At 41.3% G+C, this 23,322-nt stretch overlaps 1 protein-coding gene across 1 annotated transcript; it reads left to right on the top strand.

The window, feature by feature from the left end:
- Window positions 1-1,392: 1,392 nt before the first annotated feature.
- LOC141016188 (high affinity cationic amino acid transporter 1-like) lies at window positions 1,393-17,398 on the top strand. Its single transcript, XM_073490425.1, has 13 exons — window positions 1,393-1,829; window positions 1,925-2,208; window positions 8,914-9,321; window positions 9,402-9,560; window positions 9,657-9,828; window positions 9,932-10,065; window positions 10,151-10,373; window positions 11,977-12,116; window positions 12,854-12,956; window positions 13,672-13,877; window positions 13,999-14,150; window positions 14,484-14,592; window positions 14,691-17,398. Exons 3-13 carry the CDS (start codon window positions 8,952-8,954, stop codon window positions 14,858-14,860), a joined length of 1,938 nt encoding a protein of 645 aa, XP_073346526.1. The 5' UTR covers window positions 1,393-1,829; window positions 1,925-2,208; window positions 8,914-8,951; the 3' UTR covers window positions 14,861-17,398.
- The last annotated feature ends 5,924 nt before the right edge of the window (window positions 17,399-23,322 follow it).

The following is a 23,322-nucleotide window of genomic DNA, read 5'->3' as shown; positions in this document are numbered from 1 at the left end:
TATTAATACAAAATTCAGCCGCTCTCATTCATGAAGGTGGTTAAGATAAGTTCATGGAGTGGGAAATGATCCACCAAGTGTACAGATACTGTATCTTAAAGGAGCAAAATGCAGCGATAGGTGCTGAAGGGAAAGGTGCTAATATTTCTTATGAAGTACTTCCCACAGGAACTGCATTACTTTCAAAATCACCTTAGAGTGCTGACTCCCATTTATCAAGGCGATCCACAATTGGCCCACAGGGTGAGCGGCAGTCAACCATAAATCTAGAAATGTCAGATAAGGCAGCATATACAGCACTTCTCTTACCAATTATGTCTTCGTAAGCTTTGATACATGTACTAGTTATAGTCAAAGCAAAGGAGAGAATCATGAAGCAGCCCGAATATCCAACTGATCTCATCAACCTCTGCAGCTCGTCCCAGCAGGGCCTAAAAATGACTGATCTGGTTGGGAGGAATCTTTCCATCCCAGGCTGGATGGAGCTTAGTCATGACTGGAGTGACTTCCTTTTTGTATGCTGAGCAGTCTGTAAGCATCCCCGTGCATTGATAATCCCAAATCCATGGTGTAGATTTTGGGCCTATATATCAGGACTCAGGCGGCAATAAGAGGATCACGACACGGTACCGCTCCACAGCCACAGCGGGAAACCTAGAGAATGGAGCGTAACGGCTTTGTTTCCCTCCTGAGACTTTTGCAACTTCACAAGCAAGATGTGACAGATTGTTTGTACCGTAACAATGAAAGGAAGGAAGACCAGCAGGGGAAGATGTCAACATAAACATTGTGATATTGAGCCAAATTTCATATCAAATGTACAATATGGAACTTCTGCTGCTGGAGGGCTCTCTATCAAAACAAAACAAAAGACATGCAAAGTGTTGTTTCTGGAGGGCTGGCTGAGCGGGTGGCGTAGCTGCTGATTAGAGAGTCAGTGTAGAGCCAGACCTACTGGAGGAATAAACACCCAGAGTCACGTCAGATTCTGCTCTGATCCAGAGCGGTTTACAGAGGAGGACAGCTCACTTTTGGATTTATCTTCACCCCTGTTTATCAACCTGACTGCAGCCGCGATCCATGGAGGTGAACTCCATTAGCAGGTTATTAGCGGGGTGACACCCAATGGGAATAGCTCGGCTAGCACTGACGCCAAAACAGTTTTCTGCCCATTGATTATGTGCAGTGGAGTTTCCCCTGCTGGAGGACTGTAATATAAAACTTCCATGGATCAAAAAACTCATAATAGAAAGAGTCATAATCAACCTTGTTTGCAGTTTGAGGTGTCTTTTATAATGGCGGTCTTTGGGAAAAATGCTTTTTGGGTCAAAGAGGAATTTTTCCCTGCAATCACGCGAGTGGCCACTGGGCCAGATTAGAAGCAAGGCGGTGCTGTCCTATCTAGGTTTTATTAAAATCTATGAACCTGACAGAGAGAAGAGGGGACAGAAGAGAGACAAACCGGAGTCTCTGGTGAGTGCTGAATTCACTGAAGGTTGACCTGAATTAAAACACACAAAAACACACACTAATGTTAGCTCGTAGCTAATGTGCGGTAAAGTAATCTGGCTGTCTGTGTGCAGATAAACACTGCATGAGTAATGCGAGTGAACACAAATGATCCTGTAGTCAAATTGGTGAACACACCATTGCTGATGAAAATGAAATATTCTCAGACGAGGTGATGTTTTAAGTTTTAGTCATGTTATTTTTAGTCTCCTTTGCAGACTTCTCAATCCTGCAACCAAATGAAACGCACCGTTACCTTGAGTGAACTTGTGGATTTCTCTGGTTTGACCGTTGTTGGAAACATTTGGGATAAAACAAAGGTCTGGTAGTTTTTAGACATTTTTAATGCAGAATTCCTACATATTTCTTTAACAAAGGACTACATGGTATGTTTCTGTTTCTCATCACCATCCAGGATGGCTCAGATTTCCTCACTAGGAGCTGAAAGGGCTTTTGCTTGTAAAGAGCGCCATCTAGTGGTCGCAGGTGATCGGTTGTTTCTTCAGTAATCGGGTGGAGCAACAGACAGCTGGGCGGGTTTCACACTGTCCGTGCGTTTGTGAGTGTGTCCTTCCCAACAAACCATATGTCAGGACTTCCAGCCTGATGAAAGCGATCCATGCGACTATTGTCAGGATCTGAGTCCCACTTCTGAAGAGAGGCAGCAGCTTGTTTGTGCTTGGCGTCTTCTTAAAGAAGGTAAGAAAGTTTAATAGTTTGACTTTTTCCCGTCAAATTAAGTTGTTTCAAAGCAAATGTCGCCTTTCTAAGACTGTGGAGTTGTGTTGAGGAGGGGGGAGGAGGAGAAGAGCTACAGCGTGGCTGCCTTTGAGCCGAGGTCTGAGAGGAGGCAGTGCACATGGTCTGAGAGGAGGAAGAGCCATCCGGCTGATGCAATGTAACCTGAGGGCTACTGCTTCTACAAGACTTTAAAGCAGCTGTGTGCGGGCAGAAGTCTTCACTAGTCGCGATACATCATTTAAAAGTGAATCAAAAGAAGTTTTGTGTGGATGTGTTACAGTTTGAAAAGCTCCAACTGTGAGCACGAGGAGAATCATTCCCTTTTATAGAGCTGAATGACTTAAGGAGCGTCACTCCAGCGCGTGCGTGTGTTTGTAGGCGTGTGCGCGTCCGCGTGTGTGTGTGTGTGTGAACTCATATGAACCTATCCTGTAAATAAACGTAACACATCAATTCTTGCACATTTTTCATCAATATTATTAATTATTATGACCTAAATGTTAATGTGTGTACATAATAAAGACTTTGATTAAACATGTTTTTTACTCCCTACTATGTGAAGCTATTGGTGTTACTTACATTTGTTATTGAATTACTCAAAATCAGGGATGTTAATGATTAATCGATTAATCACCGTTGACCGATTAAAATGTCTTAATCGACAATCGGAGAAGGCGCAGATACATCAAAAAGTATTGTACAAGAATCATGAAACACTGGACATGATGGTATATTGTCCGTTGTGCCAATGGATGGTACTCACATGAGGTTAGCCTTGATGTTGAGAGTGGCATGGGAGCTGTACGTCATGGTCGGGATGGGAAAGATGTCAATTTTGGGACACATCGTCAGTAGTGTTCCAAGGAATCACGGGGTGTTTCGGCCTTTATCACTAGACACCCTCATCGATGGTGGCCAGCGACAGGTTGATCACGCCCGCGCTTGTGTCCCATGCCCAATTAAAGGTGGTGTAGGTGGTGCAGCCCATGGGACTATGCAAGGCAGGGGCGTCCTTTTCCCTGAGTCAGGCCTAGACCTGACCGCATACCAATAACAGATTACAGATGCTTGCTTTCAAATACATCCAACTAAAACATAAAACACTGGTATGAGAAATGTATTTAATTGAAATACAAGTAATTTGTCTTATAAAAAAGAAAAAAGACATTTTACATAAACTGATATCACATTTTAGCCATTTGGTTGCCTCAGTACTGGTTGGATTTTGTTGCAAGTTGTTGAAAAGTTACAGAGGGAAGCTCCGCGATTAAAATGAAGTTATTATTTTTGTGTTATTTCATTTAAAATTACTCAAAATATCTTTATAATCTATTTTTCATGTGATGTGAATGCATTTTGGTGTGTTTTTGTACATTTGCCAACAATCTGTGAAATGATGAGTTTAGCATCAGGGAGAGTTTAAAGAAATACTCAGAATGATTTAATCAATCTGTTTATCAATCCACATTGTCCTCATGTGCAACAATATTAGAATATGGATCATTTCAGACTGAAGAGACCTATTTTATTACCTTCCCCAAGGAGGTTATGTTTTCACCCGTGTCCGTGTGTGGTGGATTAGTTTGTTGGTTTGTCAGCAGGATTACACAAAAACTACTGAACAGATTTCCACAAAACTTGGATGGAGGGTGGTTCTCGGTCCAGAATAGCGCCCATGAACTTTTGGTGCGGATACAGGAATTTTTCTCTTGTGAGATAGGATATTTTTGGAGCTTTTCATTCATTTCTCAGGGAATAATGCATGGATCAAACTTTATGGTCCTTGCAATGCACAAAATTGCAATATTCATCCAAAGCTAATAAAAGGCTCCAGAGGTCTGAGTTAGTCAAATCAAATAGCTTCCAAAGTAATTGTGTTTTTAGTACTATATCACTTCTAACGGCTACTGTACATATATCCCAGAAAGGAAATAGAAAGACAATTCCCTAAATACACAAAATTTCCTGAAACAGACGAAGAAACACAATTTAATCTAGGAAACTAGTGCGACTATTAAAAGCTGACCAGAATAAAACATGCACTATAAACATCCTGTGCTATACCAACAGCTGATATTTGAGTCTGATGAAAAATTTCACACTGTAGGCGTCATTACCGCATCCAGTGTGAGAATGACGCACAGTGTTCTCTGTTATTTTATCTCTGCTGCGCTAAATAACTTCCTCATTGAACTTGGTAAGATTAAAACAAGTGGTTTGAAGTGGGTTAAAGGAAACACACCGGGCCGATACTGGCTAGGTATGTAAAAACTTTCATGTATGTAAATAAAGCCCGAAAGAGCAGCCATCCTGTCATGGGTTTATCACGCTTGCAGAACTGAATTGTGGAAGAAACTGGATTTTTAGCTTTTTTTCAGATTTTTAATCTGTTACAGAGTTACATCAAACACTTTGGCTATTGACCCTTTTAACCCAGAAACATTGACACTGGGGAACAAAAGGCTGCAGAAAAGGGGGTATTTTTTAAAATATCTGTTAAACATTTAAAAATTGTTTGTACACGGTTGTTAAGCGTCCAGAGTGTCACCTGTGGAGTGTGCAAACACTGTGTTAGTTTGTTGATGTATTAGAAACCGGTAATGGTCGCTGTTTATCTGCTGCCCCAGCTGAAAATTGCTTCAAAAATATGCAAATTAATTCAAACAAGCATTGACACATTTTTAAACACACAGTGTGATCACCTGCCAAATAAATGTGAATTTCTACATTTATAAATAATATTTTGGAGCAGTGCCGGCCAGTAACACTTATCTCAGACAGATGACTGTTCCTGCAAAGCAGGGACACCTTAACTGTTAGCACACTCATACACAGGTGTTTGAAGATAATGTAATCACATGTTTTTTGGGGATGATAGTTGCAGTGTAGATGCTGTATTGGGTGTCACCGTCACAGATTAGAAACTATGAGGAAGGAACATAAAGTAAACAGTGAATCAGGTTGAAGCAGGCAAGGTCATGTCAGCTGAGCTCCAACACACTGGAGGACTGTTTTTGACACTGCACCTGGCTTTAAACTAGAATGTCAACATCTCACAATTCAGGTCATGGATTATACTATTATTGGCTGTACTGGGTGTAGCCCTGTGGATACACATGCACATACTGAGTAACAACTTGAATATGACAGTATTGTATTGTAAGGACTGAAATAGATACTTTGTGCTAATGTTTATCCGACCAAAAGGCAGGATATAATTCTCCTAGTCGGCCACTACAGTATCGATCTGTAGTTCATCTGTCAATGATTATGAAAATAATGATGAACAGTCGCAGTATCAGTGAAATCAAAGATGCAACACGCATGTAATGTGTTCATCGTACACTCTTCATCATATGTAATTGTACAAAAGCGGATATGTGTCCTTGCAGAGTCGAGGTGGGCGATCTGACGATTCTAGATTGTGGTTGATTTTGTCCAAAATGTATTTTACTTTTCTTTTTTTTTTCTCAATTCTTTATTTAGAAGATAGTTTGGAACATTTCAACAACTACCCAATAGAAGTCTTCAATAAAGGAAGAGCATGACTTAGCAGGATTACATGAAAACTACTGGACAGATTTCCTTGGAACTTGGATGGAGGATGGATCTCGGCCCAGAATAGACCCCATCAACTTGTATTATATTATTATGTTTTATTGACTTAGGCTTGATTGAATTAAATGGGTCTGGGTGGAGGTATGCGCTCTACTGTGCCAATCTAGTTTTCCTGTTTTCTTTCACAAGGGCAGGAAACATTATGTGTTTGTTCGTAACCCACTTTGAGGCTGCCGTCTGGAAAAGCAACGCTCAGAAAATGGTGAAAGCTGTTTTTGCCTTTCAATTGTTGTTGTTGTTGTTCAGTTCTGTCCTTCGTAGCTTTTGTGCTACAAGGTCAATGTGGCCCTTGAGGTGTCACTAAGGCCTAAATCCCTGGAAAGGATAGTTAGTTTTGCTTGTGTGAGCTGCCTGTTTTACGATCGCCCTCACATGGCACTGTTTACTCCGTCCCGTGTTACACCACAAGGGCAGGTGGGCTTTTTGTAGTGCTGCTAAATACCCTTCACATGCGGAGTGGGAGCTGAGTGGTGCCTGAATTGGCTCTCTGCTGTCGTCTTCTTTTAAATTCATGCAGGGAAAATTGTAATTAAAGGCAGTCTGCAGCTTTTCTCAAAGATGTGTCAGAGAAATGTCAAATTGCACACTCAAATCCTCGGATAATGTGTTTTTGGGGTGGGTCTGCAGGTGTCCGTCAGCTGTAGGTAATAGATCTAACATTTGCAGCATCATTTAAATTCAGCCTGCACAGACATGCAGGTCCAGTATGAAGGCTTGACTAAGCTTAAATTAACTATACTTTAAGGGTATGATGTTGTCTTTAACATTAATTTACATGGAGATAATCAATGGAAATGTAAAGCTTTCTTGGATGTCCTATTGTGACCCAGATGTGGTTCTCCATGAGTATAAACAATCACAGCGTCACAACATAAAAGGTGTTTGAAGGAGAAAAAGTATTTTCCCTGACGCCAAATACTGAAGAGCATGTGACTGACTGCTATTCCGAATTCACCCACGTGTCCTCAGTGTGTCACCAGCAGGAGTTGAGTCTGATGATTGGCTGAGAAGAGGGCAGGGCCCTATCCTGCCCACCCTGTTTTTAGCTCAGCCGCTGCACGTCACATCTCGTGCGTGCTACAGTAAACCTCTGCGGTGAGTTCTGGACTGCTGGCTGCTGTCGCCCGTTTTGCCCGGGCTGCCATGTCACAAATGTTCCAGCTTGCGTAACATGCAAAGTCATATTGTTCTTATGCTTAAACTCTGTTCACATTTTTGAATATTGTGAGAAGCGCGCGTTCTTTTACAGATGCAGTTTGTCCTTTTGCCTTTCAGCTGTATGTACATTCACCAAGATTGTTGTGGCTTCTGAATGTCTAATCAAACTGTTGGCCCAATGAAATGTCATGACCTAGACAGACGAGATAAAACCAGTCAGCTTGGACTTCGGGCTCTTGTTGTCCTTGAATCTTGTCTTCTTGATAATGTTTCATATGAAGGTCCTCATTGTAGGGTAATACATCCTTTTATAAGATGCTTTTTAACATTATGTGTTAGACTGTAAGACATTTATAAACACTTACAGATTTCTTAAGAACCTTAATAAAAGCCAGAGTCTCTTCTGTAATTGTTTGTAATAGCATTACAAATACATTTATTGAGTTTAACTAGCTAACCCATTATGTCATTGTTAACTATCCAATAAAGACAAAGCTGTAGCCGCCATTAACTTGTTAGCCAAGCTAGCCGTGCAGCTAGCGCTCCTGGGACCTTGGTGCAACAGTGTTGGTGCTGTTTACTATTGCACCATCGCGTCTTGAGGAAAAAAAGTGGCAAGAGGCTAGCTGGTTAGCATGCTAACTTCTCTTCACCACAATACATAGGTGTCTTTGACATGACATTAAAACTATTATTTAATAAGATTCTGTTGATAACTTGTCTTAATAACTCTTCTTAATAAGAATCTTGAAAGGACTATAAGGGGCCATAGTAGAATATTAGGATTTGGCAGTTGCGGTTTGTAAACACAACATTCAAGGTTGGCACGTCCCCCCACCCGGCTCAAAGTGACCAGAAGAGCACCTGCCATAGCTAACTCTTGGATGCCTGTTTATGATCTAGCAATGTGAATGTGCACACTGTTATTGGCTGGGGGCTACACACCCACTGACCAATAGCTGACACCCAGAAATGTCCTGAACACAGCAGAATAAGAACATGGAGGCGGAGGGCAGGGTCTCTGCAGATACAGACGCCGTCACACTCTTCTAGTGGGTCATAAATGATGATTGAGAGATTATTTTTGTAAGAGTTTATTCGTTGTTTCTTTAATTTTTTTGTTTTGTTTCTTTTTTATTCAAGTCTTTTTATTATGTATAAAACAATAATTTGTAACAACCGGGTCGTATTTTTCTAGCCGTCTTGTATTCATGACTTGACTATAATGAGTCGAGCCTGCTATGGGGAACATGGCTGTCGTCACAGCTGCTCTGAGTTTCTCAAGCCCAGAGACCATGTCATGTGTCACTGTTCTATTTGTGAGCTTGACACCTGAATGGTTTGTACACTAAGAGGCGTCTGCATCACGTGTCAAAGCAGCACTTGTAAACGTCTCTCTCAGCTCTATTCATCTGAAGCTGAGTGGAAATTGGTGTTGGGCTGCAGTCTGGAGGAAGTAGTCGAGTGGATTTATTAACTGTCTGTATCAGTGAAGACAGAAGATCCTGTTTGTTGTGCTGTGAAAGTGAGTACTTGTCTGCTTTGTTGGGCAGATCTATATCAGTCCCGTCTGTGCTGTTTTAAGAAGAAGCTTTGAAATTGGATCTGGGATTGTTAGTAAATGATACCCTGCCGAATATTTGAACTGTGCGGCTGTTGTGTAATGACTGGCAGCATCATGGTTTTTTGCTCACCTTTTTCCTGTTTTGCCATTGTCTATTTCTACTGACTTTGTAATATTGATTATTACATTATAATACATGATTATAGTATCCGAAGACAGTATTCGAGACTAGAATGGCACCATACTTTTTTGTTCTTCTTCTTTGTCTTTTTCACGAGTACATAGTAATTTCAGCGCTCTGCCCTGTCTTGTTTTGTCAACAGGTAAATCATCTTCTGCAGAGCATTTGGTGCCAGATAGGATGATTCTGGCTACATTAAAAGGCGTTGGGAAGCAGCTCCTGCGTGTGAAGGTCGTAAACTGTAACGCAGAGGATTCACACTTCTCTCGATGCCTCAACACGTTCGACCTGGTGGCGCTGGGCGTCGGCAGCACGCTGGGTGCCGGAGTGTACGTGCTGGCTGGCGCTGTTGCCCGGGACAGCTCTGGACCTGCCATCGTCCTCTCCTTCCTCATCGCTGCCATCGCCTCAGTCCTGGCTGGTCTGTGCTACGCCGAGTTCGGAGCCCGCGTGCCCAAAACTGGCTCAGCTTACCTCTATAGCTACGTAACGGTTGGAGAACTCTGGGCCTTCATCACTGGCTGGAACCTCATCCTGGCTTACGTCATTGGTGAGACACTCTAAATAAGGAAGGAAATGAGTTCTACGCCAGATATCGTTCAGTTTACAATAATGCTTTCCTCTGCACAGGAACTTCGAGTGTGGCCAGAGCATGGAGCGCAACCTTCGACGAGCTGATTGGACGGCACATTGAGGAATTCTGCAGGCGATACATGAGCATGAACGCTCCGGGTGTCCTGGCCGAGTATCCAGACATATTTGCTGTCTTCATCATACTCACTCTGACAGGTGAGGAGCAGCTCAGAGACATCTCCCTTGTGTTTTATCTCATTTTCCCCCCCTCTTTTTTAACTCATAGGCTTTCATCTTTGTAACTGCTTGCAGGACTGCTTGCATTCGGAGTGAAGGAGTCAGCCTTGGTAAATAAAGTATTCACCTGCATCAATGTACTGGTGCTGCTGTTTGTGATCATCTCTGGCTTGGTCAAAGGAGACCGAAAAAACTGGAGCTTGAACCCTGAAGAAATCCTCAACACCACCAGCAACTCAAGCCTGAAGTGGGTGAAATGAAGGGCTTTTTCCTAAAATATATCATCTGCATAATGACATGCCAGCGTTGTGTTTCAAATAAGCACAGGTTTCTCTTCCTTTTACTCCCAGTGTGTCTGATCTGTTACCATCAGAAGAAAGTCTTGGTAAGGGCGGCTTCATGCCTTTTGGCTGGACTGGAGTCCTGTCTGGTGCTGCCACCTGCTTTTATGCCTTTGTAGGGTTTGACTGCATTGCCACTACAGGTGAGAGGGAATACATTCAACTGATAATCATCACACATAACCCCCCACCCGCTCTCTCACCTCAACTGTTATATTTCCTCCTCAGGAGAAGAAGTGAAAAACCCTCAGAGGGCCATTCCTGTCGGGATCGTGGCCTCGCTCCTCATCTGTTTCGTGGCGTACTTCGGTGTGTCCGCGGCTCTCACTGTTATGATGCCCTACTACCTGCTGGACAAGAACAGCCCCCTGCCGGTGGCCTTTACATATGTGGGCTGGGATGGAGCCACTTACGCAGTGGCCATTGGCTCTTTATGTGCCTTGTCGACCAGGTAAGAGGCTCTCCTGCTGCCTCTCAGCAAGAGCAGTCGTAGAGGACTTTTAAATGTTTACATGCTTTTTTCAGAATGAATAATTCATGTCCAGTACACTGAATATAGAATGTTATCATATTCTCTTCTGTGTAGTTCAGTATTTATGATGAAAAATATTAAAAATGTAAAAAATACTCCACTCACTTGTGCAATACTGATGTTACTTAACTTACTTAAAGGTGCCCAGTGAAGTGTTTACATCCAGTGTTACTCAGTGGGGTTGCACCATTTCCACGCCGATGTAGGTGGAGGCTGCGTACCATTTCAAAGGCATCGCATCTGCTCATGCCACGCTGAATTCACTGTATTCGGCTGAACTCAACCACATTGTCCAAACAAACACAACAAATCGAGCCAGATTGATAAGACAGAGAACTGATTAATGTTATTTAGGCTGAACATTACCGTCCATGCTGGCAATTATTTGTCAGCTAAGAAAGATACCATGGCTTTTGCCTTGTAGGCCAACACAGTTTGTTTTGTCAGCTGACAGTTAAATGGGTGTTGCTGCTGGCTGGCAGACCGCATACATGTGAACACTTTTCCCTGCCCTTGCTGTTGCGTGTTAAGGCAATGCACCGTTGCCCTAAAATGGAGCAGACCCACTGAAACACTTTGTGTGTGTACACTTGAAGTCTAACATTAATTTCCTCAAGACTATTGCAAAGCAGATTTTGCTTGAGCATTACTGCCATCTGTAGCTCAGTGGAACCGGGATACAAATCATGTCACATACATGCATTGACTAGTGGTCAGAGACCCAGCATATGTGTTCTGTATATATCGTTCTATAGCAGATTAATAAGTTAATTTGCTTTTATAGTTATAAAGTGATTTACGCAACTTTTAATAGTCTACGCTAATTTGCAGTACTTGAACTCAGACAGTGCTTGAAGTGGAAAAAAAAAAGTGCATGTACTTGGATTTGGAGTGGATTTGAAATTTGCTGATGCTCAACATTAGCTCACCTCAGCAGCCTATTCTGTAAGGAGTGGTACAATTTCTCATTTCACCTCGTTTCTATAATCTAATCTGAACAAAATTTCACATATTTTTCTCAGAAACTCTATATTAAAAAACTTTCTCCTGGTCATTAACCTGTCAAAAAGGATTTTTTATATGACATGATATATGATATATGATCAATTTGAGGATATTATGATTCTTAAGTTATAATATCTGCTGCTTTCTCAAAAACTGTACAGCAAAAGAAAAAACAACCCAATTCCAAAATCTTAGTTTGTTCCAGTGTCCTTTGAAGTTTTTTTTTACCAAATTAGGACTTTCATCAAACATTCAACAAGACGTGTCTAATGTATGAGCCCTCCTAATTTGGTGTATAAATGTGAGATAGGATGGATGAAAGACCATCTCTTCCTTCATGGTAGCTCCTTGTTGGACTTTGGTCTGGGGCTGTTTAAATAGTTCGGGCCCCTTAAAAATCCAACAATATTTTAGATAGTTCTGTGCTTTCAATTTTGTGGCAACAGTCCTTTATTACATTTTCTAACTGTGTGCATTCACGTGCACGGCATGCTTTGTTTTCTCTCTCCCATACTAGTTTACTAGGCTCCATGTTCCCAATGCCCAGAGTGATCTGGGCCATGGCAGAAGATGGCCTGCTCTTCAAATGTTTGGCTAAAATCAGCCCACGAACCAAAACCCCTCTAATAGCTACAGTAACATCAGGTGTTGTGGCAGGTGAGCTCACAGTCTAAACCTACTAACTGGTCGGGGTTCCTATCAGAACCCTACAAGATGCCCCTGGTGCACACGGCCTCAACACAAGCCATCAGCCAAAATCCAGCCTGGACATACAGTATAAAGATAGTTTTGAAAATGTTATTTTTATTTTTTAATGACAAGTACAAAGCTGACACACCCTAAGCAGAACATATTGAGTTGTTTATCAGGATGTCGGGCTGAGAATGGCTGCAGTTGAGGCCTTGTGTGAAACCGGACTCTCAAACTTTTCTTCAAGTTAAAAATCTCTGCCTCCTCCTCCTCCTCCTCCTCCTCCTTCTTCCTTCATCCTCGGCTTAGTCTCCTTGGCTCCATGTTTCCACTTCCACGCATTATCTATGCTATGGCTCGCGATGGTCTGCTCTTCTCGTTTCTGGCACGTGTCAGCGAGAGGAAGACGCCCATCATCTCCACCTTTGTGGCAGGGCTTTTGTCTGGTAGGTAGCTGAGATGAAGCCCAAAGCAACAGTGCCCTTTAGTGGAAGGAGGATGGTGGCAACATTATCTGAAGCTGTAAATAATTGGAGCTGTACTGTAATAGTTTGAAAATGGTAGTAGTATATGGTAGTAGTATGGTAAATTTTGTATGAATTATCTTAAAGTACAATACTGTGGTGAATGTACTTTGTGCATTTTTAACCTTTTTAGATCAGTTTGAGTTGACTCTGTGTATTCCTCTCCTGTGTGTCCTGCAGCTGTGATGGCTTTCCTGTTTGACTTGAAGGACCTGGTTGACCTCATGTCCATCGGCACTTTGCTGGCCTACACCCTGGTGGCTGCCTGTGTGTTGGTCCTCAGGTAGTCCTTATCTCGCATTTTTATATATCCAGTCTGAGGCTGACGGTACGCGAGGGGACTACCAGACTGAGTTACACCTCTAACTAGGAATAACATCCCTGATTCATATGCTAGTCAGACCAGTCAGTCCAGATTTGTGAGCAACTGTTTCAGACACTCACACCCTCGCTTTCCATTTCATGCTCGATGATCTGAGCTGCCTCGATGAAATTAAACATGTAGTGTTTCAACACAATGGCGGTGGAGTCTTCGAGGATGAGAGTAGCCACTGAGAGTTTGTCAAGTAATTTAGAAGTTCCTACTATACTAGACCCACTGACCGTCAGCCCAACATCTGGAATTTTATTGAAGGTAGAGGTGCGTTTCATTTGGTCTCCTGTCTCTGTGACTTCTGGAAAACATCAGATGATACGTCAGTATGTGAGGAAGGAAGTAGACAAACGTCACTAGATGTAACGTGGATAAAATTGAATGCATTACCTCACTGTGATCCCACGCTGCTTCACAACCTCATCAAACTAGGTCTTTTGTTTTCATTATCATGATAAGGAGACTCCTCGTGGCAATTACTGTCCATTTAATGCATATTAGATTACAGTGATGAATCATCCTAATCATTTGTACTATGTTAATTTAACATCTGTTAAAGCCTTCATTATGTAAGTAAAAGCAGTAAATAGCAGTTTCTAAGGCTGGTGTGTGTTGCTGTCTGAAGGTACCAGCCTGAAGTCCCCAGCGTGGCCTATGAGATGGCCAACACTCAGGATGAAACTGAAATGGGTGAATCTTATAACGAGGGGAACATCGACATGTTACCACAGCCAGAGGATCGCTTCACCATCAGGAATCTACTGAACCCTTCCAACACAGAGCCGTCCCCTCTGTCTGGGTTTGCTGTCAACATCTGCACCAGTATACTTGGTGAGTCTCACACACACACACACACACCGTCCAGACGAAACTGAATAGAAGATTTACCTGGTTACGGACGCAGAACATCCTCTGATGACCTCTCTTTATGGTCTTTATTTCTTCCCTGCAGGTGTTTTGGTGTGTGTCTTCTGTATTGTAGCTGTTCAAGGAGGGTGGGCGCCCTGGTCACTGTCAGTCCTCAGCGTTATCTTGGTGGTTTGTCTGATTCTCACCTTCATTGTGTGGAGACAGCCGCAGAGCAAGGCCAAGCTTGCCTTCAAGGTAGAGTGTGTTCTTTCACCAGAGAGTTTTCTCACACTTTTTCAGTCTCACATACAATATGACATCAGAATGTGATAAGATTGTTGTGTGAATCAGTCTCCACATCTCGTTTGTGCAGTTTAAGGTTTAACAATAAGCCCAGTTATATTGTAGAGCAACTGCTGTAATATGAGTGCAGTAAAATACAATTAACAGAGCAAACATCAGCAAGCAAGCAGAGGAAAGGGAATTTTTTTTCAGACCTAAACTGCTAAACGACTACAAATTGATTGCATCTTTTCTTAGTAAATAGGTTTGTAATGTCATTACTTTTTACATATTCTCTCCTCACAGGTTCCCCTGCTGCCTTTTCTCCCAGTCACTAGTTTGTTCATCAACGTCTACCTGATGATGCAGCTCGACAGAGGAACATGGTTGCGCTTCTGCATCTGGATGGTTATAGGTACTTTTGGCCTACAACATTAAATATTATCTCTTCTGTACTTGTGTTTTGGAAAGGAATTAATGTCTTTTGCCACAATGTTTCTACACCATTTGTAGGTTTCATTATCTACTTCGGCTATGGTATTCGCAACAGCACAGAGGGCGGGTCTGACCGCTACACGCCAGCCTGCGAAATAAAGGGAGAGCCCATGGCAGAGAAGAAAGCCTTCTTACACAACGCACAAAGCGCCACCGGAGACGACGACGACGACGATGAAGAGTCCTGAAACGGGAGGTTAACTAATCTTTTTCTGCGTATTAAACATTGACACGTGTTAAATTCTTTGGAATAACTGCAAATCTGGGAGACATACGGAGACATTAATGCAACCAGAGTGATGAGTAGTTTCCAAAATCTGGACAAAAATGCAAGATATTTTGTCCGTTTGATATTTTTAAAGACTAAATGAATAAGCTGAAAACTAAAGCTTTATTTTATTTATTTTTTTGCATTTTGATATAATCAATTTCACTAAACACAACTAACTCTGTGGACAGCAGCCAAAGCAAAGCACAAGTTGTTTTAACAGATTTTTATTGAGACATAATAGAGCAATTTTTTAAAATGTATTTAAATTTTTATAAATCCACAGTATTCGGTATCAGACTGATGAGCCCCATTAAGTTTTTTTTTCTGTAGTAACTAAATTTAACTTTTTCAGCGTTTGTTACTGCAAGGTAATTTCTAGCTTGAAATTACCAATTTTTATATGTTGGCTGTTTACAGAAAAGATTTGAATTACAAAAATCATTTTAAATACATACATTTAAATACATGAGGATCGTCTTTTCTTTTATTTTGGCATGTGTTTGGCAGATGTCCTGGTAAATGCTACTCACTCGTCACAGTGCCGGCTACTGTGTCCAAATCCAACGAGAGATTATTTTTAAATCCACGTATCTATTTCAAACCTTAATTAATTGCATTCATTAATAATCTGCAAATAATACCTCTAAGACCCAGCTGAGAATGTCACTGTATCACTCGGTGCTCCTTTTGTGTTGCAAGTTAACCTCAAAGGTACAACTTTGTCCGTAGGTATTTTGCTCCTGAGAAGTTAAACTGTATCGCAAGCACAATTTTTGTTCGCTGTTTTTACATGAACAGTATGACTCGGAGAAATGCAACACGGTGCTCTGAATAACCTGTTACATGACACTATGAAGAAGACAGGTGTGAAAGGTATGATGCTACACAGATTTGTTTGCGATCAAAATACACCAGTGTTGTCTCCGTCAGAGAACGGCACCTTTGTAACCAGTGAAAGAAAAAAGCTGCTAATCACTTCAGAGGATGTATTTACAGTGCCTGTGTCCCAAATGAATGTTACACCTTAAAGGTATGATTTTGCTTTATCACCAGCGAGATTTGTGAAATATATATATTGTCTGTATATAATTGCACACTTTGGATTTTTGGAAAAGGCTCTATGTATAATCTGTAAGTGGACCATTTTCACTTTTTAGTTCACATACATCTGAATGGGATGAAGTACAATCAGTGATGCTGAACACAAACAGTCGCTGTGAACCTCTTCAAGCTGTAATATACGTCAGTGTCTCAGCCAGTCAGACATTATTAAATGATTATGTAAATTAACACTGATTGTGAGTGTGTGCAGATTCCCAGGGCAGCTAAAATCTGAATGCGACGCATCGAGGTATGTGTGTTCACTAAAGAATGAAAATGCCACAAGGTCCCTTTTTAAATGAACACTATGATGAAAGGTTTTGTTATTTATGTTCCACTGAGAGAATCTGTTGATGTAACCTGAAGCCAAATTCTGTACGATTTAATAGAATTGTGTGTCGAGAGATGTTGCTTTACTGCCAGAGTTGCTGTCGAAGTAGCATTAAAGCTGCCTTCAGATGTAAAGTACTCGTAGGCTATGTAAATAAACACAGTACACGTAGCTTTGTTGCATTTTAAAGGAGAAGTTCACCCAAAAATACAAATTTAGTCAATATATTCTCATTCTCTAGTTTTTGGGTGAACTGTTCCTTTTCAGCTATCGAGGCAACATTGTCAGATATGATTGTGCTGCAGAAAGTTACTGTTTTCCGCCCAGTGACTTCTTTTGTAAATATGATGCATTAAAGCAGCTGGTGTTTAAATCTGGGCAATGTTTGAATTAGTGGGACATCATGATTTTTTTTCTCTATCATAAACCCAGACACATCTTTGTTTCAAGTTTCAAACAACAGTTTCAAGCATTTTATGTCCTTTTTTTTGTAAATAATTGTGATTTTTCTAAAGTTGCTGCCTTTTGTTACAACTTGTCTGTAACCCCACCACCCACTAGCTTTAATCTGTAAAATCTTTTGTTTATGTAAAATAAATTACACTAATACAAACTGTGCTAAGTAGTATCGTAACAGTCAATAGATGTAATATATTTGAAGTCATTGTCAGGTTTCATGGAGCCAACAGTGAATTCAGCCTTTTGTTACTGACGCTGTAATTGCATTTAAACTCGGGCTGTGAGGCTTCATCCACACTAATGAAACCACAAACAGTTTGAATTTTTGTCCCATACACTGTTTGTTTTATGGCAAATTTGCATGCTGCACTATTTTAAAAGTTTTTGTTATTTTAAAACTTTGTAAAGCTTGAAAAAAAGATTTAGACTTCGTAGTACTGCTAAGGTCTAAACAGTTTTCCAGTGTATCAGAGGAGTGAGGGTCGGCTGTTCAGCATGTGTTGTCTGGATGTTGGTTGTGGTTTGTATATTTTCTGCTGTAAATAAATGATGCTGAAAGTTCAAGCCACAGAGTTTGTCTCTGATTTTTGGAGTATTGAGGTCGGCACAGGAGGTCTAACATAAGTGCTCTCTTAATGATTTATGGATAATGGAAGATTTTATTCTTTTTATTTACACTGAACATAGATAATGAACATTTTGAGGAAATGCTGCTCCTGCATTGCAAAGAGGTAAGTCCTGTACATCTGTCCTTTGTTCCAGTGCTGATGTCGTTGATTTGATTTGTCCAACTGTAAATGCAAAATATTTCAAATGTGTTTTATTCGCACTGAAAATATTGTGAAATGTTTAAAGAAAGAAAAAGAATAATTGTGGAACTTGAACATTTTTTGGGGGGTATAAATTGCAAGATTTTCAATGTTTTAGTCTGAAGTTATCCAAAAGTATTAGATTACATTTTTAGTAATCCAGTGGATAGCATTACTAATTACAAACATTGCCATTTAAATTCTATTCTGTAACTATTAAAAGCAATCTGACCTAACCCTAATTACTACAACAACTGCTACTATTACTATGATGACTACTACTACTACTACTATTACTATTACTACTACTACTACCTCTATTACTACTACTGCTGCTGCTGCTACTATTACTACTACTACTACTACTACTACTACCTCTTCTATTACTACTGCTACTACTACAACTACAACTAATAATATTGATAATATTAATAATATATTAAGTCACGTGACTTTTGTGCTGTTTGTGTTGTCACTTTAATGTATTCACGGTCTGATGCCACTGCATGTGACTGTATGTGACTGTGTGTGACTGTATGTGACTGCATGTGGCTGTATGTGACTGTATGTGACTGTGTGAGACTGTATGTGACTGTATGTAGCTCTAAATAATTGATGGAGAGAGAATAAATGCATGTTTTGGCCTGCAGGGGGCGACCTGAGCCCGTGTGGACAGGGGCGTGAGTCTCCTCTCTCCTCCTCTCCTCTCCTCTCCTCCTCTCCTCTCCTCTCTCCTCTCCTCCTCCTCCCTGTTTTCCAGCGATGCTGCAGACTGTATCCTCTTCATCACGGCTCAACCTGGATGCTTCACCTCCTCCTGCCTCCTCTTCTTCTCTTCACTGTCGAGCTCCTCTCCGGCGGATTGCAGCTGAAACTGAACGGTAAGGAGCAGTGTGTCACAGCTGGAGACGCTGACTGTTTTCTGTCCCTCTCAATCTCAATCTCAGATCAGCGGCGGTGGTAATTGGATTTATTGACACTGCTGCATCTGCTGGAGGGACTGCGGATGAGCCTGGTGGTGGAGGTGTTCCTACTAACGGTGTTGTTCTCAGGCCAGTGGCTCATTATGTCCGTAGCGCAAATCCTAATATAGCTGTTGCATAGTGGGTTTACAAAAGGTAACCTGACTGTAGGTGGACTCACCTCAGTGTGTGTGTGTGTGTGTGTGTGTGTGTGTGTGTGTGTGTGTAGGGGGATCAGACCCTGGATTATGTCTTCTTTCACCTTTATCTCATATGTTTCTCACTGTCTTTTCTAAAAGCAGCAACGCTTCCTCTTTCCTTCCTGTTTGTGGAACATGTGTGTAGATGCACTTCATTTTTAGACACCATAGGCCTCAAATGAGGAACATGACCTGAATGCATGAACATCAGTAATAGTGAAGTGACAGGTTTCTGCCATCAGGGTGTCCACAGTTGTCCAGAAGGCCTGATTTGGTTACATTATGTAAGATGTGATATAGAGGTATGGAAGGCCATTGAGGCCTTAATTATCTGTGAAAGCTAAGTGAATAATTATACTAATTTAACGTGGTTGTTGTTATTTAATATTTGTTCACCTGCGTGATAAATTTCTATATTTTCATGTCACATTAATGTTTTTCCAGCACATATGTTGCTTCTGCACCTGGTGTGCCTTCACCTATAGAGGCACACACCTTTACTACTGTTCCTGTTTGCTTAAGTTACGACAACAAAGATCTTCTGTGAGCTTTGGTAGGTTACACAAAGAAGACAGGGCCACTGAAGCATTAAAAACGGAGTGAGACCGATGCCTCCATTTTCATTCATCCTCAATATTTTATGAGGATTCCAGTTTAAGCGTCAAGTGAAGCTCGGTGTGCAAGTAAAGGCCTTAAACTGTGCACTGCTTCAGATGTGTGACCTGAAGGAGCCTCTGTTTCACTGAGATTAATGAATTGTTTGAACACACACACTCAAGCACTCGCGCAAGGATGCACATATTTCATATGAGGCCCCGATGAAGGTCTCGCCATCATGCTGCATATCAGGAGGCAGGTGGCGGGGTGAGATGCTGAACAAATGGGGGGATGGGGGAACATGCTCAGGGAAGCATGTTGTCGGGGCGAGCGTTCAAAATCATTTCCTCAATCTCCCTGTTGCCATGATGGTGTCGCCGCAGGAACATTATCAGCTGTTGCAGCAGCAGGAAAAGCATGAGAGGAAAACAAGCATTGAACATAAATTGAACAAAGGGATAGAAGTGATGGGGCGAGTGCAGGAATGAGCCTCGCACACTGACAGCTTGCATATACAGTAAATCAGTATGTGCAGTGTGGGTGGAAACGGTGAATGAGGTGGTAAAGCTAAAGGAAGTGAAGAATATCACCTCGGGGTACCTACACTGCACTTTTCAGTCAGTAAGACGAGCAGCGTCGAGCTGTTTCTTGCCAGGACTGTGATGCTCAGCTCCCCAGAGAGGTTGAAATAAATTAAAATGTTTAATTATCTCCGTAATGCTTTTATTTCATCCAGCCGGGGAGACTGTGATGCAGAAAATTATTAAATCCACAGTAAGAACATTGTGAGTTTAACTCATCAAAGTAGGGCAGGTAGGGTGAGAAAGATGAAGGTGTCATTATTTTTAGGCTTCTGAAAGCGAGAAAAATTGTTAAAGGTGCAGTGCATAAGACTTGGTCAGCATGAATTATACTCCCAACAAACAGGCAGGACATCACCAGAGTAACTGCTAACTGCTGCTAACTGTATTCTGTTTATACATTCATGACTATAGCTACTGTTAGTAGCTCAGTTAGCTGTGCAGCTAGCTGGACTACTGGAGGGGTATTGGTGTTTAAACCGTGAGCACAGGTGCTTCGGACCACTGGGAGAAAGAGGTGTCAGGTCCAGGGGCTAGCTGGTTAGCATGATTACTTCAGTAGATCTCTCTTCAACACAATACTTCAACGTCTCTGACACAATGTCAAAACTGTTTCTTCACATTCTCTTGATCATTTTAGTCAGTTCATACATATTGCACCCTTAAGATGTATGTTTGCATCAGTTTGACCTTAATTTGTGTTTTTTCTCATTTGTCAGATTATTTAGATTGAAGTGGAGCCAGATACGTGAACTGTGAACTGTCCTCCAGCTATTTATTGATATTTTATATCTTCTGCACTCTTGAAGTACAAAAGCTCAACACCCAGTGAGCCATATCCATCATGTGACCCCTTTTCTGATGACTTTCATATATTGTACAGTGCTGTTGTTACTGTACAGTGGGCTGCACTGCATTGATTTGTAGTTACAAATCAATTTAAGGGATGGAGAAGCAATCATGGCTGCGGCAGAAACAATCCTGTTACCAGATTGCAGTTTCTGTCCCGATAAAAGACGTAATTTATCCACTCTGTCATCTGGTCTTACTCTTCAGGTAACATGCTACATGTCAGAATTTCTTATCAGAGCTTCATCGGTTGTTTGGTTACCCAGAGGGAGTTTATGTGGCTGAACAGTGACCATACAGCTCCACGAGAGTCCTGATAGGGAGGCAGGTATGAGGGAAGCTGATTCATTGGTTTCTGCTCTGCAGTGCAGGTGCTGAGACAGCATTTAGTGTAGTGTGTTTGAGCCTGTACCTCAAACAAACTATTGTTTCTTTGGACTCTCTTTGTCTTTTTAAGTCTACTTCTAGAATTATAAAAGGAGGAAACATACTGTAGTACATGTGATTTGCAGCCAGTAGTATTTCTCATCTTTGTTCCAAAAATGCAGCAAAATGTATTATCACACAACAGCACAGTTTGATTTTCATAAGAAGAGAAATGAGATGCTGTTTCCTGCTGTGTAAGTGAATTTAGAGCATAAATGGGAAGCGTGGAGACGAGGTGGAGCAGTAGTCAGTCAGGTTTTACACTAATAGGCTGATGAATCTAACAAGGACAAACAGAGAATTAGCTCTGCTGTTCCCTCAAGCTCTTTAAAACTAGTTTTTGATTTGCTTTCGAAAGATAGCACTGCATACCATGAGTGAAATGTATTTTATTTCCCTCTGTTTGGCGACTTGAAATGAGTAGGAAGGAAGAAAATCAACGCCCTTTCTTTTTGGAAGAAACAACGAAGAAATGCAGTGTAATTTTTTTTGTTCACATGGAGGTTAATTTATGAGACCAGAGGAATTTGACAACCAGGGCTGAATAATGGTGGGAACTTAATGTGCAGGTGCTTTTGCATGAAGTAATGTCTGCCTCAGATCTGAGGCTCTGTTAAAGCTCTCTGTGCTGTACAAGAGTCCACTCAGGAAATAGGTCAATTACAGACATGAGGACATGAAGGGAAACAGAAGCACTGGCTTCTTCCCATTCACAGTATCGGCCTCATCAGAGACCCTGAATATCAGAACAAGTGAACACATCTGCTGACTGCTAATAATCGCTGGGTTATATTAGAATTATTTAATACAGGTCTTTTAATCACTAACGAGCAGGTATGTGCACAAAAACCTTGCTTTCAATTTGACAGTCTGAAGCTTGATGAGTTCCCCTATAATGATCTCAGCAGGGTAAGTCAATCCCACATGCTCCTGACACATTTGTTCCACTCTTGGAGTCAGTAAAGTTTTGTTCCCCGTGACCTCTGATGAGCAGAGATCACTTGATTTGGGGCTAATAGTGAATTGAGTTTACAGAGGTTCTGACACATCTTTAAATTACTATATACAATGCAAATACACAGGGAGAACGCAGAGGCAGCCTGTCACATGTTTTTACATGTGACCACTCTAAATGTGAACCCATTCATAGCTAATGCAGAAGCAAACTGACCTAACCGCCACCTGTTTGCACAGCATGCTGTCATTATGCCACAGCCAGTGACGTGCTGTTATATTACTGTTTATTGTTCAGGGATTGGAAACGTTTCATGTATTTACAGTAGTATACCAGCAGTGAACTGAACAGTTGTTCATTGCAAATGAAAATGTAAGGGCATGCAGAAAATTACAGTTGCCGCAAGATAAAAATCATCTTGTTATTGTGAAGGTGCTTGTGTCCTGAGAGACTATCCACTGTGTCAAGGAGAAAATCTCAGTATTCTCAGTATAAAACATTCACAAAGCAGGCTGTCCCTCGAGGTGTATTGTAACATCTTCAGTGTCACATTGGTGACATCTATGCCAGTCACAGACACAGGTAGAGACAGCACTACTGTGCAGTCCTATACCACTCTTTATTCTTTATCTTTAACTTATTTGTTCAGTTCTTGATGTCCTTGTTCCCAGCTGTCTGTCTGTCTCTGTGTTAACTACACTGAGAGCACTGTAAGTCAAATTCTCAGTGTATGTACACATACTTGGCCAGTAAATCTTTTGATTCTGTCACATTGGTTCTGTCTGTGCTCGGCACAGACACAGGTAGAGACAGTAGTGTCCACATACTTTACAAATGACAATATCACCCACATATATTTTGCCTAGTAAGAGCAAGAAGAAGCTCCTCTTAGCTGTGGGCTCAGAGAAGACTTTTCTAGGACACTTAATTCAAACGGTCATGCTCATCCATTTCTGTATTTTTCCCTGAAGATGCTAGTTCAGTGTTGCTGCAATATAATAAGGCCTTCCTTGGTGCAGTAGTTTTAATGAGAATTTTGTGGACTATAAGTGGAATTTCTTTCTTTCTTTCTTTCTTTTTTTACCTCAGAGGTTAACAGCCTGTTTTCT

The sequence above is a fragment of the Pagrus major genome, chromosome 2 (genome assembly GCF_040436345.1).
Source record: "Pagrus major chromosome 2, Pma_NU_1.0".
In the NCBI taxonomy this organism is placed as follows: Eukaryota; Metazoa; Chordata; class Actinopteri; order Spariformes; family Sparidae; genus Pagrus; species Pagrus major.
The sequence above is the reverse complement of the archived record's forward strand: the minus strand, read 5'-3'. Positions and strand labels throughout refer to the sequence as shown.

Bases quoted from the DNA above. Each gene is read 5' to 3' on its own strand.
- LOC141016188 (XM_073490425.1), top strand. From the start codon at position 8,952: ATGATTCTGGCTACATTAAAAGGCGTTGGGAAGCAGCTCCTGCGTGTG. The intron at 9,561-9,656 runs GTGAGGAGCAGC...AACTGCTTGCAG, and splicing joins CATCATACTCACTCTGACAG to GACTGCTTGCATTCGGAGTG. The intron at 12,957-13,671 runs GTAGTCCTTATC...TGCTGTCTGAAG, and splicing joins GCCTGTGTGTTGGTCCTCAG to GTACCAGCCTGAAGTCCCCA.